Here is a 20,181-nt window from a genome sequence, read left to right on the forward strand (position 1 = left end):
TGTGAAATCCATAGATTAGGGCCTAATTATTTTTTTTTAATTGACTGATTTCCTTATATGAACTGTAACTCAGTAAATAAAACCTTTGAAATGGTTGCATGTTGCATTTATATTTTTGTTCAAAATAATTCCCAGTGGGCACGCATTATATCATGCTACTGTTGTCAGTTCAGTGATGGAGGAGAGAAGAAGAGAGGAAACCACTGAGGACTGTGGACATCAACCACCCGAGCCACTGCCTGTTCACCCCTGCTATCATCCAGAAGGCGAGGTCAGTACAGGTGCATCAAAGCTGGGACCGAGAGTATGAAAAACAGCTTCTATCTCAAGGCCATCAGACTGTTAAATAGCCATCACTAGCACATTAGAGGTTGCTGCTGCCTATTGAAATCACTGTGCACTTTAAGAAATGGAACACTAGTCACTTTAATAATGTTTACATATCTTGCATTACTCATGTATATACTGTATTCTATAATATTCTACTGTATCTTAGTCCATGCCGCTCTGCCATTGCTCATCCATATATGTATATACTCTTAAATTCCATTCCTTACATAGATGTGTGTATTGGGTATATGTTGTGAAATTGTTAGATATAACCTGTTAGATATTACTGCACTGTCGGAGCTAGAAGCACAAGCATTTCGCTACACCCGCTATAACATCTGCTAAACACGTGTAAAAATTTGATTACAAAATTCCAGCAACTATCCCAAAATTCCCATGTTTTCCAGAAATTCAGATTGGAGGATTCCTGGAATAGGTAGGGAATTAGCAGGAACTCCAGAACACTCAAAGCAGTAATTTCTGGAAATCCCTGGCAGCAACACCCTCCTCTGTCAGAGGGTGTTATGCAACAGTAAATATCCTTTCCTAGAAGTAGACCAAACATCAATTTCATTTAATTTGCATTATTAAAATGTTTTATTCAAAGTTATGCTGGTATATAGTATTACATGGCACATTGGACAGGTCGAGATAGGTTACTGAACAGGGTGAAACTGGCCATGGTAGGAAGGAATTCAATACATCACTTTCCTAGGTCACGTTAAGTAGGCACAAACAGGATAAATAGTTTTGAACAAGTTGGAAAAAAATACAGGAAGTCTGCTGTTTTGTGGCAACTGAACCAAACTCTAGTATGTCAAGAATACATCCCCTATACAACTATAGAAAGTAGGGAGTACCAAAATTGATTGTCTTGCTTGGTCTGTATTGAGGCTTTGCTGTACCGACTGACTAATCCAAAGCTTAATGTGACGGATGAAGAATAGTTCAGCTCTAAATCTCAATATAAATCTGACTGAAATCATACATCCCATCTTTAATTAGAAAAACTATAAATTATAACCAACACAAAATAAATACATATAGGTAAATAATACTGATTATGGTCCAAATAGTACTGCTACGGTCCAAATAGTACTACTATCTACTATGGTCCAAATAGTACTACCATCTAGTATGGTCCAAATAGTACTAAAATGGTCCAAATAGTTACAGCTTCTACTATGGTCCAAATAGTACTAAAATTTACCATGGTCTAAATAGTATTACCATGGTCCAAATAGTATTACCATGGTCCAAATAGTACTACCATCTACTATGGTCAAAATAGTACTGCTATGGTCCAAATAGTTCTACCATGGTCCAAATAGTACTACTATCTGCTATGGTCCAAATAGTACTACCATGGTCCAAATAGTACTACCATCTACTATGGTCAAAATAGTACTGCTATGGTCCAAATAGTACTACCATGGTCCAAATAGTACCAGCTTCTACTACCATGGTCCAAATAGTACTACCATGGTCCAAATAGTACTGCCATGGTCCAAATAGTACCAGCTTCTACTACCATGGTCCAAATAGTACTACAATGGTCCAAATAGTACCAGCTTCTACTACCATGGTCCAAATAGTACTACCATGGTCCAAATAGTACCAGCTTCTACTACCATGGTCCAAATAGTACCAGCTTCTACTACCATGGTCCCAATAGTACCAGCTTCTACTACCATGGTCCCAATAGTACTACCATGGTCCAAATAGTACCAGCTTCTACTACCATGGTCCAAATAGTACCAGCTTCTACTACCATGGTCCAAATAGTACCAGCTTCTACTACCATGGTCCCAATAGTACCAGCTTCTACTACCATGGTCCCAATAGTACTACCATGGTCCCAATAGTACCAGCTTCTACTACCATGGTCCAAATAGTACCAGCTTCTACTACCATGGTCCAAATAGTACTACCATGGTCCAAATAGTAATACTATAGACTACTACATAGTACATAGAAATGAAAGAACAAAGTAAACAAAACTAAATAATGTAGGTTGACACATTGTGTGTATGATAGAAAATGTACACTGGAATTATAGGCTGTATTATTGCTTTGTTGTGTGTGTGGGGGGGGGGGGTCCCAAATCAAATCCCTAGCCTCTACCCATAGACTCTTCCTGGCGGCCCCATGTAGATCTATAAAAACTTGGATGAAACTTAAGCAATATGACATAATCTCAGCCAAAGCTCTCAACCTATGCAGTCCTTTCAGATCTATAAGGGGGAGGGAGTCAACTAGGGAATAAGGACAGAGGCAAGGGATCGGTTTGGAATGGAACTCTTCAACTCTTCTATGGCCCAATCTCAAATCGACCCCTAGACCCTGTGTCCTATGCACTTGTGGAGACCTGAGAGGATGACAGCTCCAGCGTAGGGCCTATGGGTTGATTTGGGATTGGGCCAAAGAACCAAAAAGCTGTGCCTCTCGGTCGCCCTCCAGTGGTCAATCAGAAGACAAAGAAGTCATCTCCTTTGGTGGCGTTCTTGTTCGATGTGTTCTGGTTGCACGTGTTTCCATCGGCCCAGTCAGGTTCTGTCAGCCAATCCTGGGGGGTCACCCCAATGTCCAGGACCTGGGGGTTAGTACGGGACACCGCCAGTCTGGAGGGAGGAGGGGGGGGGACGGGGGACAGTGTGACATTTACATTTTAGTCATTTAGCAGACGCTCTTATCCAGAGCGACTTACAGTTAGTGAGTGCATACATTTTTCATACGGAATGGGTGAGAGGTGGGGGGGGGGGGGGGATGTAGTCACAGCGTAAAGGCCAAGTACTTTCAAATAATATCACTTCTCTCTGGAAACAATGTTCATATACTCTTGAAACCTTAGTGCTTACAATAGCCAATTACACATTTCCACCAAACCATTTCATTTGTTTGGCTTCTTTATTGAACATAAATGTAACCGATTAATTAAAATGTAATATTTAAGAACATTTGCATACAGGTTTTGTTTTCCTTGATTCATTTTAAGAGTTTGTCCTAAAAATCTATTGTTTCAACAATATTTTATATAACGACATGTTTGATGTTTTACGTAAAATATATATATTTGTACAGACTACACCTAATATAGATCATAAGAGGCATTTATAATTTAATCATATTTCCTTTAATTCTAATTGCAATTCTAGATCCTGTTTTCTGCTTCAATTCAAATTCAAGAATTTACATTTGAGGCATTCTCGAATCAACCATGCTCTCTCGATGATCTCTACCTCTCTTTCTATTCTAACCTGTAAGTCAGGCTCATTCTGGACGGAGCTGTAGTCTATTCTAACCTGTAAGTCAGGCTCATTCTGGACGGAGCTGTAGTCTATTCTAACCTGTAAGTCAGGCTCATTCTGGACAGAGCTGTAGTCTATTCTAACCTGTAAGTCAGGCTCATTCTGGACGGAGCTGTAGTCTATTCTAACCTGTAAGTCAGGCTCATTCTGGACGGAGCTGTAGTCTATTCTAACCTGTAAGTCAGGCTCATTCTGGACAGAGCTGTAGTCTATTCTAACCTGTAAGTCAGGCTCATTCTGGACGGAGCTGTAGTCTATTCTAACCTGTAAGTCAGGCTCATTCTGGACGGAGCTGTAGTCTATTCTAACCTGTAAGTCAGGCTCATTCTGGACGGAGCTGTAGTCTATTCTAACCTGTAAGTCTGAGGCTCATTCTGGACGGAGCTGTAGTCTATTCTAACCTGTAAGTCAGGCTCATTCTGGACGGAGCTGTAGTCTATTCTAACCTGTAAGTCTGAGGCTCATTCTGGACGGAGCTGTAGTCTATTCTAACCTGTAAGTCTGGCTCATTCTGGACGGAGCTGTAGTCTATTCTAACCTGTAAGTCTGGCTCATTCTGGACGGAGCTGTAGTCTATTCTAACCTGTAAGTCAGGCTCATTCTGGACGGAGCTGTAGTCTATCACATTCTCCAAAAGCTGCAATCACTCTCAGGGAAATCTTATCTGAGCAAATCAATGAGCTGATTTCTGTGGTCAGTCAGCAGCAAGAAGAGACTAGCTTATTGACAACAGATACATTTAGGACGATTGTCTTACCTAGAAAAAGCCACGTCCAAGTCTTCCTCAATTTCCTGCAAGAGAGAGATTGAGTTTTTGTAGCCCAAATATTGGCTCTCATTAATTCTAAGTGCAGAGAGAAATGGTTGATGGAGGATTGAGACGTACCCAGACAGTGTTGTTGTTTTCAACGTTCTCGGGAGCGGTGCGGTTGTCCACCTGGAACTCCTCGTTGCCATTGGTTTCCAGAACCAAAGCAACATGAGTCCGTTCCTCCAGGTCTAGCAGGTTACCCGTGGCAACATCTATGGAGACAATCAGCCAATCAGTAAATGTTGGAGTATTTACAGTTTGATTCCAACAGCTCACACAAAGACTCGGGCCTGAATCCCATGGATCCAACCAAGGCCACAGTAGGAGGGGCCATTATGAAAAATAAAATAAAATGTATGCACTCACTCTGGATAAGAGCGTCTGCTAAATGACTAAAATGTCAAATGTAGGAGGAAGAGAGAAGATAATCAGAAAGACATTTCATAGCGTTCATTGCTAAATAACATTCAGTAAGTGTTACTCTGATTTACACTGTAGTCATTTAGCAGACGCTCTTATCCAGAGAGACTTACAATTAGTGCATTCATCTTAACATAAATCTGATGCACATTATACTAGAAATAAAGAAGGTATTTTGTGTCTTCTGAATATGTGCATTGGATAAAAGGCTGAGTGCGTGTGTGTCTGAGGCTGCGTTTGCACAGGCAGCCCAATTCTGATATTTTTCAGAGCTGATCGGATTGGTTAAAAAAAAAGAGATCAGAATTGGGCTGGCTGTGTAAACGCAGCCCCAGTGACACTCTGCATGTGTCCCCCTTACCTCGTCCTTTCAGACTAGCCAGGCTGCTGGTTGCTTCTCCAGCCGAGCCGGACTTCACCCTCTTCTCTACAAGACACACAAAATATTACCGTCAACACACACACAGCTACTGAACAGCTTCTACCCCCAAGCCATAAGACTGCTGAACAGTTATTCAAATGGCTACTCAGACTATTTGCATTGACCGGCTTTAAAAATAAAAATGCACTGACTCTTGCACCGGCTGTATACACCCACACACACACTCGCTGGACTCCACCCACACACACACACTCGCTGGACTCCACCCACACACACACACACACACACACACACACTCGCTGGACTCCACCCACACACACACACACACTCGCTGGACTCCACCCACACACACACACACACACTCGCTGGACTCCACCCACACACACACACACACACTCGCTGGACTCCACCCACACACACACTCGCTGGACTCCACCCACACACACACACACACACACTCGCTGGACTCCACCCACACACACACACACACACTCGCTGGACTCCACCCACACACACACACACACTCGCTGGACTCCACCCACACACACACACACACACTCGCTGGACTCCACCCACCCACACACACACACACTCGCTGGACTCCACCCACCCACACACACACACTCGCTGGACTCCACCCACCCACACACACACTCGCTGGACTCCACCCACCCACACACACACACTCGCTGGACTCCACCCACACACACACACTCGCTGGACTCCACCCACACACACACACTCGCTGGACTCCACCCACACACACACACACTCGCTGGACTAACTATTTTCTTTTTTTCCCCCCTTTTGTAAATGTTTTACATTTTAACTCTGCATTTCGGGGAAATGGGCTTGTAAGTAAGCATTTCACGGTAAAGTCTACACCTGTTGTATTCGCGGCATGTGACAAATAAAATGTCATATAGAAATGCTAAACTGTGACGCGTGTTTGGCGTGTGTGTGTCTGTCTCCAGGGTTGTGTGTGTGTGTGTGTGTGTGTCCCCGTCCGTCCGTCTCCAGGACTGTGTGTGTCTCACCATGGTTGTGTGTGTGTGTGTCTCTCCAGGGTTGTGTGTAATGGGGTTTGTATAGCAACATTTAATCAAATCGCAAACACATATTTAGCAGATGTTATTGCGGGTGTAGCGAAACGCTTGTGTTCCTAGCTTCAACAGTGCAGTAGTATCGAACAGTACACAATAACCTATAAGGTATTAGGACGAGCAATGTCAGAGTCCATATGTACAGTAATACAGTACCAGTCAAAGGTTTTAGAACACCTACTCATTCAAGGTTTTTTATTTTACTATTTTCTACATTGTAGAATAATAGTGAAGACATCAAAACTATGAAATAACACATATGGAATCATGTAGTAACCAAAGAAGTGTTAAACCAAAATATATTTAATAATTGAGATTCTTCAAAGTAGCCACCCTTTGCACACTCCTGGCATTCTCTCAAATATATTTTGATTTGTTTAACACTAAACACTTTTTTTTGGTTACAACATGATTCCCATAGTTTTGATGTCTTCACTATTATTCTACAATGTAGAAAAAAAGAAAGAAAAACCCTGGAATGAGTAGCTGTGTCCAAACTTTTAACTGGTACTGTACATGGATAGAATATGTATGTATATCTGAAGAATACGTAGTATAGAATAGTATATGTACAGCAATAGTTAAATAGAATGGACTTGACTAGAATACAGTATATACATATGAAATGGGTAAAACCAGTATGTAAACATTATTAAAAGTGACCAGTGTTCCATGTCTATGTACATAGGGCAGCAGCCTCTAATATGCATTGTAAAGTAACCGGGTGGTAGCCGGCTAATGACAGTGACTAAAGTTCAGGGCAAGGTACTAGGTGGAGGGCTGGATAGTGGTGACTATTTAACAGTCCGACGGCCTTGAGATAGAAGCTGTTTATCAGTCTCAGCTTTGATCCACCTGTACAGTCCTCACCTTCTGGACAATAGCTGGGGTGAACACTTTCTTTGGCAACCTGCCAGAACTCAAAGGCCACTCTAAAGGCCTGTGCTACCGTCAGAGTCACTGCCTGGGCCTAGGGAGAAAAAAAGACAATACACTGGCTGTTATAATGATGCTAGAAGCCCCAATGACACAACATTAATTTTTCATTAGAAATCAAAGGGGGAGGGGGGGGGGGATATAATTGTATTGAGTAAATGTATGTATTGGTTCATTTAATTTTGATAGGAGAGATGAAATTGTAATGATTTGAAGGTTATTTGTTGATGTGAAAACCTAAATTTACAGATTTGAAGGTTGTGTCATTAGATTGGTTGTGGGTGTCGGGCAGAATTCCTGGCCAAAAAAGAAATACATGGGGTCCTTAGAAATGCGGGTAAAAAAAAAATAATAATGGGGTCCCTGCTGAAAAAGTTTGAATATCACTACTCTAGAGCAGAATTTCCCCAAACTCTGTCCTGGGGCCCCTCCTGGGTGCACGTTTTGGTTTTTGCCCTAGCACTACACAGCTGATTCAAATAACCAATTAAATCATCAAGCTTTGATTATTTGAATCCGCTGTGTAGTGCTAGGACAAAAACCAAAACGTGCACCCAGGAGGGGCCCCGGTACCAAGTTTGAGAAACCCTGCTCTAGAGTACGAGCGCTCTAAACCACAGAGGCTACAGGGCACATTATATAAATGACTCAAACAAACAAATATTCAAAACTGAGCAGAGCAATCAAGTTATACAACTGAATAAAATGGTCTGATATACCACGGCTGTCAGCCAAATCAGCATTCAGGGCTCGAACCACCCAATTTATTAATCTGAATAAAAACACACCCAAAAAATATTTGCTCAGAGAGATGTGTGAAACATTTTGGGACTTTTTCAACAGTGGACAAATGACCAAAAAAAACACCAAAAATATAGTTTGAGTGGACTACTCCTTTAAGAGTCAAAGCCACTGTAATTGGAGCTACCCTTGGGGCCAATGAGAGATAAAGGTTTAAAGACCATGCATTGACACATTGTTTATTTTCAATGACCTTGTCAACCTTGATTGACTAACAAATTATTTTCTCTCAGTCAGTAGAAAAGCACCACTGTGGATACATTCACACAGCTGGGAGAGCGTTGTGTCAAAGGTCATTAGTATCCAATCTCTCTCTGTGTGTGTGTGTGAGTGAGTGAGTGAGTGAGTGAGTGAGTGAGTGAGTGAGTGAGTGAGTGAGTGAGTGAGTGAGTGAGTGAGTGAGTGAGTGAGTGAGAGAGAGAGAGAGAGACTTGCGAAAGAGTATTGGGTTATACGAGAGACGGCGTGGTGACTTGAGGGAGGGAAGTGTCCTCCAGATTCCCAGCAACACAGGAAGTCAAAAAGGGGACGAGGAGTGCAACCTCCTAATGTTTCCCCCGGGGGAACGAGAAGGCCACAGTCAGACCTTCTAATGTTTCCCCCGGGGGAACGAGAAGGCCACAGTCAGACCTCCTAATGTTTCCCCCGGGGGAACGAGAGAAGGCCACAGTCAGACCTCCTAATGTTTCCCCCGGGAGAAGGCCACAGTCAGACCTCCTAATGTTTCCCCCGGGGGAACGAGAGAAGGCCACAGTCAGACCTCCTAATGTTTCCCCCGGGGGAACGAGAGAAGGCCACAGTCAGACCTCCTAATGTTTCCCCCGGGAGAAGGCCACAGTCAGACCTCCTAACGTTTCCCCCGGGAGAACGAGAGAAGGCCACAGTCAGATGTAGGGGTTATATTGGAAGCAAACATATTTTAAGGCAGGCTTTTGTTCCAGCCCTGCTTTAATACACCAGATTCCTGTTGAGCAGCTGATTAGTAGAGTCAGCTGTGTTAGAGCAGGACTGGAACAAAACTCTGCACACCCAGTAGTTTTCATAGGATTCATTTCTGTGCCAATCCCCCTACCCTTTAGTGTTCAGATCTGAAAGATAGCTATACTGAACAAAAATATATTTAAAAAAACACAACATTCAACAACTTCAAAGATTTTACTGTTAGTTCATATAAGGAAAATCAGTCAATTGAAATAAATAAATTAGGACCCAATTTATGGATTTCACATGACTGGGAATACAGATATGCATCGGTTGGTCACAGATACCTTAAAAAAAAAATGGGCCTCAGGATCTTCGTCATGGTATCTCTGTGCATTCAAATTTCCATCAATAAAATGCAATTGTGTTTGTTGTCCGTAGCTTATGCCTAGCCATACCATAACCCCACCGCCACCATGGGGCACTCGGTTCACAACGTTAACATCAGCAAACCGCTCGCCCACACGATGCCATACACGTGGTCTGCGTTTGTGAGGCCGGTTGGACGTACTGCCATTATTTTTTTTTATGACGTTGAGGCGGCTTATGGTAGAGAAATAAACATTCAATTCTCTGGCAACAGCTCTGGTGGACATCCCTGCAGTCAGCATGCTAATTGCACGCTCCCTCAAAACTAGACATCTGTGGCATTGTGTTGTGTGACACTTTTATTGTCCCCAGCACAAGGTGCACCTGTGTAATGATCATGCTGTTTAAATCAGCTTCTTGATATGCCACACCTGTCGGGTGGATGGATTATCATGGCAAAGGAGAAATGCTCACTAACAGGGATGTAAACAAAGTTGTGCACAAAATGAGAGAAATAAGCTTTTTGTGCGTATGGAACATTTCTGGGATATTTTCTTTCAGCTCATGAAACATGGGACCAAGACTTCACATGTTGCGTTTATGTTTTTGTTCAGTGTAGATAACTAAAAACTGAAATTAGCCTACAGGAGGTCCAAGTAGAGCCATAAGAATATTGCTTACACCCCGTCCAGTACTTTCAGATAGGGGGTTGTTGTGTGCCAGTTCAGACTCACCACTTTCTTCTTGGAGCAGAGGTAGGCGTGGCACTCCAGTGTTCCGTTGAGGGTGTTCTGGGAGATGTAGGCAAACACCTTGTCATGCAGCTTGTCCGCCGTGCAGTAGGATATCCTGCAGGACACAGGGCAAAGGTTAAAAGGTCAGAGGGCAAAATAAAGTCAGCGGTCACAGTTATGGTTCAAATGGCAAGTGTCCTCTGAGACAAACCAGGATGCCATAAAAGCTTGTGTGGGAAGAAACGTTCTGGCAGAGAGAGAGAGAGAGAGAGAGTGTGTGTGTGTGTGTGTGTGTGGCCACCCAGCTCTGTGCAGATGAGGTCTCCTGTAGGGAGCTGTATTTTCAAAGACATTCCCGCTCTCCCACCTCTCCCCCCTCTCCCACCTCTCCCCCCTCTCCCCCCTCTCCCACCTCTCCCACCTCTCCCTCCCCCGTTGGGGTTTCCCTTCATTGAGAAACAAAAGTCTGAGAAGTAGGCCAGATGTGTTTGTATCCACAGAGTAAATATTTGTGTATTTTTGTCAAGTTAGAGGTCACACAACACAAATACAATTTGCAACCACTGTGGTACGATGCACAGCACACACACACCCCTACCTGTATATGGAGACGTTGTCTAGTAGCTGGTTGGTCAGACTGTCGTAAAGCATAATACCCTGAGGAGAAACCTTCAGAGACACCTTCTGAGGCTTCTTACCTCCCGCTTTGGCCTGGAGGGGATACAGTTGATGACAGAGAACATAGATTCATTACAAATCAATTCTTCCTAATGGCTTTGGCCTGGATCGATATGAGATAATATAACAACAATAATTAGACGAAGATCTTAAAATTATATCACAATAAAAGTAAGATGATTACTGATGATAGATAGATCTAAGATGATCAACACTATAATAATACCAATAAGAGTCAGCTAATTGATCATAGTTTCTAAGGGGCAGGCCATGTTATTCAGTCATCTTGAAGCACTTAAGGAAAATGCTGTTCTTGAGAGCAGAAGCTCTCCTGAAGACTCCTGAACAGCTAATCATGGCTACCCGGACTATTTGCACTGCCCCCCCACCCCATCCTTTTTACGCTGCTGCTACTCTGTTAAGTATTTATGCATAGTCACTTTAACTCTACCCACATGTACATATTGCCTCAACTGCCTCAACTGGCCGGTGCCCCCGCACATTGACTATGCAACGGTACCCCCCTGTATATATAGCCTCCCTACTGTCACTTTATTCTATTGTATATATAGCCTCCCTACTGTCACTTTATTTTTTACTTCTGCTCTTTTTTTCTCAACACTTTTTTGTTGTTGTTTTATTTCTTACTTTTTTGTTTAAAATAAATGCACTGTTGGTTAAGGGCTGTAAGTAAGCATTTCACTGTAATGTCTGCACCTGTTGTATTCGGCGCATGTGACCAATAAAATTTGATTTGATTTGATTTGATTTGATTGATTTGATCAAGAGCAACTCCAAAAATATCATCTAAAATCAAGTGCTTCGGAAACTTCCGGTGCTTTGAACTTCCAATCCCTCCTACTTGTATGACATCACAGCTCACCGTGGCAATGATCCTCTTGACAGCGGCTGCTGATAGGTCCTCTCCTTTGGGCTGGTCCACCAGGGTCATGCCTAGGTGGCGGATGTTAAAGGTCATGCCATCTACAACAGTCTCCCTCGTGTCTGTCCAGTTCTCAGGAAGTTCTAGAGGTTATAAGATTGTAAGGAATGGGGGGGGGGGGGGGGGGGGGGGGGTCAACCATAGCAAGGTTATTATAGTAAACTGAATTTGATGGTAATATTATCTTTTAAACTTTGCCCAAAAATCTAAATGGGGTTTAAGAGCTTCTGAATCTGGCGGGAAAATGCTGCCAGTAGATGGCGATGTTACAAATAGGCCTAGCTTGTGCATCATTTTCACTAGCCATCACTATCCATCACTAGACAACACCGAAGAAATCCGAGGGCGAGCATGGAGCGTGACAAGCTTGAGCAGCTTGTGAAGTTTGCCGGAGCAGTTCGTAAATCAACACCAACTTCAAACTGACAGCCAGTCGTTGTTTGATGTGGTGCCGTGCCTTCTCAACCTCGAGTCACACGTGCAGTCAACTACTGTTGCAAAACAGTCGGCACAGGTCCTCCTGAAGTCACTGCGTGAGCGCTCCGCATGCATACTGACTCCTCTGACAGACAACTTCAAATCCTCGCTCTGCAGCAGCTTGCAGAGCGAGGCACTTCGCTCAACACTGATGAGGGAAGCAGTCTTTTGTACTTCAGCAAATCAGAGAATACAGCCGTGGAGCAGCAGGACCCAAGCAAGATGCCAGCACTTTGAATCAAGCAAGCATCTCGACCAGTGCTTCAGAAATATAGCTAAACTTGTATCGAAGATTGTGTCTGAGGTCACTGTCCAGCCGGAGGGTCAACCTGGCAGGGCATTAAGTGCCCTGTGTGAGCTGCGGAAATACCTGGAAGAGGTAAAGGTGGGCATGTTTACAAAGTCACCTCTCCAGTCCTGGCAGGCAAGGATTGCTGTTTATCCAAAGCTGTGCCCTGTGGCACTGGTTTCTTCCCCTGCATCCTAAGCGTTCGTGGAGAGAATATTCTGTCTGTAGGACAACTGTCACCAGGCTTGAGAAACCGAACGACCACCTCTCTGGAACGCAGAATCTTCTTGAAGATGAACCAGAACATCTTGTTTGGTTGAACAGAAACGTGCCCAAAAGCCAGAGTTAGCATGGGCAGCGCCATTGCGGGCTTTCGCCATTTTTATTTAGTCAACTGGGCAGGACGTCCAACTTCATTGGCTGATCCCTCCTGATGACCCGGTTGGCATGACCTGATGACCCGGTTGGAGTCATGACAGCCGTGTCATAAGGAAGGATCAGCCGATGAAAATTTACTATTTCAAGATGGAGATTGCCTCAATGGTGCAGCCCATGCTCCCACAGCCACCATCATGACACAGATACAGAGATGTTGTCTAGCCAAGTCTATGGCCCCTTCTCCTTATGCATTACTGCCCCCTAGTGGCAAGAAGTGACATCCCCAAAAAACACATAAATGGCTCCTAGCCCCCCACGGCTACTTTCTGCCCCAAACACTAAATAATATTAAAACCAAAACATAAAGTGTGTATCAACCTGAAACAAAATAACCAGTAAATCAAGTCAGAAAACTGACTGAAACTAAACTGAATTTCAAATAAAAATCTAAAAACTAATAGAAATAAAAACTAATATTAAATCAAAACTAGAATAACTTTGATTGAACCATAGAGATACATCCTCTATGGGGTCAAGATCAGTAGTAGGTCATGACCTCCAGGTTGTTCTCACATGTATCCGTCCAGGTCCAAGCAGCTAGGTGGGTCAACGTTCAGATGTTATTTTCAAATCATGTTTGAGAACAGGGTCAATATTATGTATAAGGTCGATACAGGTGGCTACATCTATCCGTTTGTCTCTGAGATAGTGTTTGGTATTGCGTCAGTGTTGGTCTGTCGTGTGAATTTGTGGCGCTAAAGATATTCAAAACAAAGTCCTGTAAAAGGTAAAAAAATTACTTGAAAAAGGTGAAACTGTTTCAAAAACACTATCGGTCAGGGTGGAAGAACTGAACGCAAAAGTAAATATTTTCATTCAGAACTAACCTATAGCTGACCTGTAAAAGAGGGCAAAATATTAAGGAGAGGGAGAAAGGGGAAGAAATATTGAGAGAGAGAGAGAAAGGAGAGTGGAAAATGAATAGTCTGGTACACTAACTTTAACAAGCAATGATAAGAGATGTCCGTTCCATAGTCCCAGCAATGTTTTCATTCTTTTTAGCCTGGTGTAAGTTATCCATATAGTGACAGATCCAGGACCAGCTACCCTCTATGAAACCTTTGCCTGACGACTTCTAGCCTACTGCTATCTATCGCTAGCTACATTCATCATGGAGAAGAAACGTTATGGGGGGGGGGGGGGGGGGAGCGATGTGGATGGGTAGCCAATTAAACCTAACCTTCACCGTAGGTAACTTCCTCCTACTTTCACGTTGTTTTGAAGGAGAAAGACAGAAAGCCAAACAGGGGGACAGTGAGTAATTTTAACTATTAAAGGCCATTCCCTCATTCCTTATCTGTTCTGCATTTCTGTAGCCTTCCAGAACTCTGTTAGCAGAGATTTCCTTGGAGATCTAGTGCACACTGGAGATCTAGTGGAGATCTAGTGCACACTGGAGATCTAGTGCACACTGCTATTCACACACAGATGCAGACACGCGCACACAGACGTTCTCTCTCACACACACACTGACGTTCTCTCTCTCTCTCTCTCTCACACGTCTCGCTTCCAGACAAGCTAAACACCTTCTTCACCCGCTTTGAGGATAACACAGTGCCACTGACGAGGCCCACTACCAAGGACTGTGGGCTCTCCTTCTCAGTGGCCGACGTGATTAAGACATTTAAGCATGTTAACCCCCGCAAGGCTGCCGGCCCAGACGGCATCCCTAGCCGCATCCTCAGAGCATGCGCAGACCAGCTGGCTGGTGTGTTTACGGACATATTCAATCTCTCCCTTTCCCAGTCTGCTGACCCCACATGCTTCAAGATGGCCACCATTGTTCCTGTAACCAAGAAAGCAAAGGTTACTGAACTAAATGACTATCGCCCTGTAGCACTCACCTCTGTCATCATGAAGTGTTTCGAGAGACTAGTCAAGGATCATATCACCTCTACCTTACCCGTCACCCTAGACCCACTTCAATTTGCTTACCACACAAATAGATCCACAGACGATGCGATCGCCATCACACTGCCCTATCCCATCTGGACAAGAGGAATACCTATGTAAGAATGCTGTTCATTGACTATAGCTCAGCATTCAACACCATAGTACACTGCAAGCTCATGATTAAGCTCGGGGCCCTGGGTCTGAACCCCGCCCTGTGCAACTGGGTCCTGGACACCTACAGCACCCGATGTCACAGGAAGGCCAAAAACATCATCAAGGACATCAACCACCCGAGCCACTGCCTGTTCACCCCGCTATCATCCAGAAGGCGAGGTCAGTACAGGTGCATCAAAGCTGGGACCGAGAGAATGAAAAACAGCTTCTATCTCAAGGCCATCAGACCGTTAAATAGCTATCACTAGCATTAGAGGCTGCTGCTGCCTATTGAAATCACTGGCCACTTTAAGAAATGGAACACCACATTTACATTTTAGTCATTTAGCAGACGCTCTTATCCAGAGCGACTTACAGTTAGTGAGTGCATACATTTTTTAATTTATTTTTTTCACTACTGGAATCTGGACCCACAACCCTGGCGTTGCAAACGCCATGCTCTACCAACTGAGCTACATCCCTGCCGGCCATTCCCTCCCCTACCCTGGATGACACTGGGCCAATTGTGCGCCGCCCCATGGGTCTCCCGGTCGCGGCCGGCTACGACAGAGCCTGGATTCGAACCAGGATCTCTAGTGGCACAGCTAGTGCCTTAGACCACTGCGCCATTCGGGAGTTTGTCACTTTAATAATGTTTACATATCTTGCACTACTCATCTCATATGTATATACTGTATTCTATAATATTCTACTGTATCTTAGTCCATGCCGCTCTGTCACTGCTTGTCCATATATGTATATATTCTTAAATCCCATTCCTTACCAGTTTTGTGTGTATTGGGTATATGTTGTGAAATTGTTAGATATTACTGCCCTGTCGGAGCTAGAAGCCCAAGCATTTCACTACACCTGCTATAACATCTGCTAAACACGTGTATGTGACAAATACAATTTGATTTGATGCAGACATGCGCACAATGACGTTCTCTCTCTCTCTCACACGCGGGACGAGCGCTAACACATTCACACCATCCCCAGAACGGTTATATTTAAAAACTAGAAACAGTCCCGCTGTTTTCTGGTTTGTTAACCGTGATTCGGACTAATGACCGTGACATCACTGACTCAGACATCCCTGTATGGCGTGTGTGTGTAGTAAACGTGCAGCTCTGGTTTGAGAGGAGGTCCCAGCAAGAGCAGGCAGCAGCATGGGACCCTGACTGACTGCCTGATGACCAGATAACAAGATGGAGGGCTTCAGGTTCAGGGGTCAGTGAGGGAGTCTTCAAGTATGAGGGATACAATGATGAATGGAAGAGGGAGAGGGAGAAATTAGGGGGAACAGTAGAGGGAGAAACGGAGAAGGCTAGGATATGAGTTTCTGCCATATGGACCCAGTGGATCACTTTAGGTCTACAGTCTACATTTTAGTCATTTAGCAGACGCTCTTATCCAGAGCGACTTACAGTTAAGTGAGTGCATACATTCCCATACTGGCCCCCCGTGGGAAACGAACCCACAACCCTGGCGTTGCAAGCGCCATGCTCTACCAACTGAGCTACATAAAGTCTATGTTATCTAGGGACATTGGACAAGGGTCTAACTTCTGGCAGGGCTAACTTCCAATGAAAACACTGATTCTTATAAGACCTGAGGGCTATGTCCAATGAAAACACTGCTTCTTAGAAGACCTGAGGGTTATGCCCAATGAAAACACTGCTTCTTAGAAGACCAGAGGGTTCAAGTTCATGTGAGGTTTCTGAATGTAAGTTGGAACTATAGGTTAGACTATAGTGACACAGGCGATAACGCAGGGAGGTCGACCACTCTGTCCCAATGCAGACCAAAGATAACAGAAATGTTACCACAGCAACAGGAAACCACACAACATCACAGCCCCTCTATCAACACACAACAGCCAATCAGAATCCAGGGATTTCAAGGTGGATATGAATGACTGAACAAACAATAATAGCGAATTCTCAGAACTCTGTCAACTACATCCTACACCTAGAAGTCAACACGTACTATAAGAAATGGGGGTTAGAACTAAATGGATTTCACAGAAGTAGGTATATATACCATAGGAGTGACTGAACAAATATGATTGAATTGATAAATATGATAAATGACTCTAGTATTATAGTTCGTAATTCTACGGTATGTACTATTGGAATAAGCTGTACGTAAAATAAGAGGTTATGGGAAAGAGGACAAACGATACTGTCGGTAATATGGAAGTGATGTGGACTCAAAAAGTGAGCAATATTGCTCAAATGGTCCATGCACCAGAGGATGTGGAAAATTCTGCCAAGGTGGCTTTACCTCAACCAATTTCTAAAAACCCTCTCTAACCCAAAAACAATCTGTTTGACACGGGACAAGAGGAAAAGGAGGGTGAGGTGTTGTATACATTGCCCCTGGGCGTTACAGAGAAAAATGAAAAACAGAAGTTTAATCTAAAAAAGGTCACTTTGGCATTTTCTCCCCTGGTTGAGTTTAGGATTTTTGGAGACTGTAAATGGATTATACATCTGTGCCTGAGGGCAACTTCTATCCAAAGGAAGATATTGTCCCCAGTCTACATGCCGGACCATGGCCAGTCCTGCAGGCTGAACGATATGGATCAGTAGTGATGAGGACGTTTGCCCCAACCTGGAGAACAGATTCAGAAAGCCTACTGTAGATTAGACACTGGAAAACAGGTCACTCGTCACCTGTAGCTCTACATCACAGTTAAATCAACATTACCTACCTCTACATCACAGTTTGTGTTAACTTGATCATGATTTCATGAGTTGTTTATATAAAACCAACATCAGTAAGTGTGCCTATAAATGTGTGTGTGTGTGTTAACAATGGAAGAAGCACCAGCAGTTCCCAAACTTGAATCTGAACCCAGCCATGCTGTGGACCAGAGGGGAAGAGTTAAAAGAGGGATAACTGGGCCCAAAATCTGTCTTCTCCGGCAGGTGGTGGCGTTTCTGTATTTTTTTTTTTAAGCTCACCAAGCGAGGAGTTTTTGTATGGAGGTTAATGAGTGTCGAATGTGGTTAACGAAACATTTAAAAAGGTTTATTTGCTATGTGCGGCTTATTTGATCGAATAGAAGTTTCGTAATGCTTAGGTTGTTACGAGTGTACTGATTATAATAACTGAGAGAAAAAAAAAGCACTTTATATCAGAGTTGTGCCTGTTGATCACATGCGTATCTGCCCTCTCATTGGCTAGAATGGTCCCACCTGATCTCCGCTTTCCATTTTTTTTAAAGACGTTTCTGTTCGTTGTTAGAGCGGTCACTTGAGTATCTGGTCAATCAAATGTATCATCTGTGTGTGGATTTACTGACCTGGAGCACTTCTGTAGTAGCTGTTACCATGGTTATAGTGATAAGTAGTTATAGTTTCCTCGGCCGCCACCGAATCACCCCCTCGCCCAGGATCAAGTGAGATGTAGGATACAATATGCATCCCATTCTCTATATAGTGCACTACTTTTGACCAGGTCCCATAGGGCTCTGATCAAAAATAGTGTACTATGTAGCGAATAGGGTGGCCAACTGACCTTTTTATGCCATACGGTGCCGTGTAGTTGTTACATTAGCGTTCAAAACAGCCACAGGTGTCGTGTTCCGGTTCCAAACTGGGTGAGAAACTATTCCAATGGAAAGGAGCTTAAAATGCTACACGGACATTTAAACTACTGAGAGAAGGCTAGACTTGATTCAAACATTGGTGTCACAATGGATGGACTGTAATAGAGTATAAATAGAGTACTGTTACCCAAAACATTGCAATTAGGTCATTGCATGAGAGGAATATGGTTATCAAGGGTGGTGCATTTCAGGCTCTGAGCTCATAAATTGGGAATACTTGAGGATAGTGGATCACTGGTAGCCTACACCGCCAGTTCTGAGGACATTCTTGTCGAAATCCCTTCACATTGCAACCTGGTTAATTTGATAGGAAACACGTGGTTGCTACGTGTTCGTTTTTTACTTAATTGATTAGGCCTAATTGTGCCACAAATCATGACAACAGTAGACTAGCCTAGTGAGTGAACTAATGAAAAACATGCAATGGATATGATTGATGAAAATGTTGCACTGGATGTAACAAGTGTTATACAGTAGACAAACTACAATACATTCGGCATATCATGAACATTTGACCCACAAACATACAAATGTGTTAATAATTCGCTGTGTTCACACTACTAAAACAACGTTTTGTCAAATGCTTTGTTCACTACAATGCATGTGTGAAGCAAATATTACAGGAAGTTTTCACTTCAGACAAATCTTACTTTTATGTTTGCCCGAATTCCAAGACCGTTTCGCTATACTTGGACTTCGAATGATAGCTCTTCCAGCCGACCTTATGGCATCCATCGCCGCCTTTAGGACCAGGAAACTTGACAAAGTGTTTGTAGTCTTTCTAGACCGCAGAGCTCCAAGAATGTTGTTGGCTTTGATTCTTTGGACGACTTTAAATTTAGACCCAGTGGGCGGTGCTATATCTGCCAATCAACCGAATGGGCAATCCCAATGCAGGCGTACGTCAAGCGCGAGGGAATCCCAAGAGGTCAAAATAGTGTCAAGCGGCGTTTGATAAAAAATAACTGCCTTTGCTTTATTACCTGTTATCTGCAACAAGTGATATCAACAAGGGATAACAAAGATGCGAGTCTACTTGTCCCAATGTTTTTTTTTTTTTTTTTTTTATCTAAGTGCAACAGTCATGAGTTAAAAACAAAAAAATAATGTACTGTCGCCACCTTGTGCTAATAAACTTTTGCTTAAATCCTGCTGCATAAATGTCTAATCTGTATTCAGTATTTAAGTAAACCAGAGGAATAAGGTATGTTCATAGACAAATAGGAACTCTAGGTTTCTCCTCAAGTTTCCCACTCATTGGAGGTACAACGTTTCAATGCTCTGGTGCATTAGTAGTCTTAACAAGGGCCTGATGAATAGGTACACGTCAACATCTGGGATGTGAATATCTGAGAGAGGAAGAAATACAAAACACAGATTGTTCTCAAACAGCTTGCATCATCATCGCCTGCAAGATTATGTTTTTAATTCCAGGTGATGGCCCCAAAGTGAGAGGAGTCTGGACGCAGCCGACATCATCATCATCATCACTCTGAGATAGAGAGAAAACAACATGGTGGAACAACGAAAACAGAGGAAACAAAACACTTTTTCCCTTTCCCACTAAAAACATGTAGAA

General features: G+C 43.3%; 1 protein-coding gene across 1 annotated transcript; it reads right to left on the reverse strand.

Annotated features, from left to right (window-relative positions):
• Positions 1–916: 916 nt before the first annotated feature.
• On the reverse strand, positions 917–19,337 carry LOC311132310 (low density lipoprotein receptor adapter protein 1-A-like; the record flags this gene model as incomplete). The annotated part of the gene is made up of 9 exons (XM_084165559.1): positions 917–2,951; positions 4,396–4,430; positions 4,525–4,661; positions 5,231–5,296; positions 7,225–7,324; positions 10,116–10,230; positions 10,714–10,826; positions 11,677–11,819; positions 19,253–19,337. The coding sequence occupies 9 exons, from the start codon at positions 19,335–19,337 to the stop codon at positions 2,798–2,800; spliced, it is 948 nt and encodes a 315-aa protein (XP_084021685.1). The 3' UTR covers positions 917–2,797.
• Between the last annotated feature and the right edge of the window lie 844 nt (positions 19,338–20,181).

The sequence above is a fragment of the Coregonus lavaretus genome (assembly GCF_964263955.1).
Source record: "Coregonus lavaretus genome assembly, chromosome: 7".
Classification (NCBI taxonomy): domain Eukaryota; kingdom Metazoa; phylum Chordata; class Actinopteri; order Salmoniformes; family Salmonidae; genus Coregonus; species Coregonus lavaretus.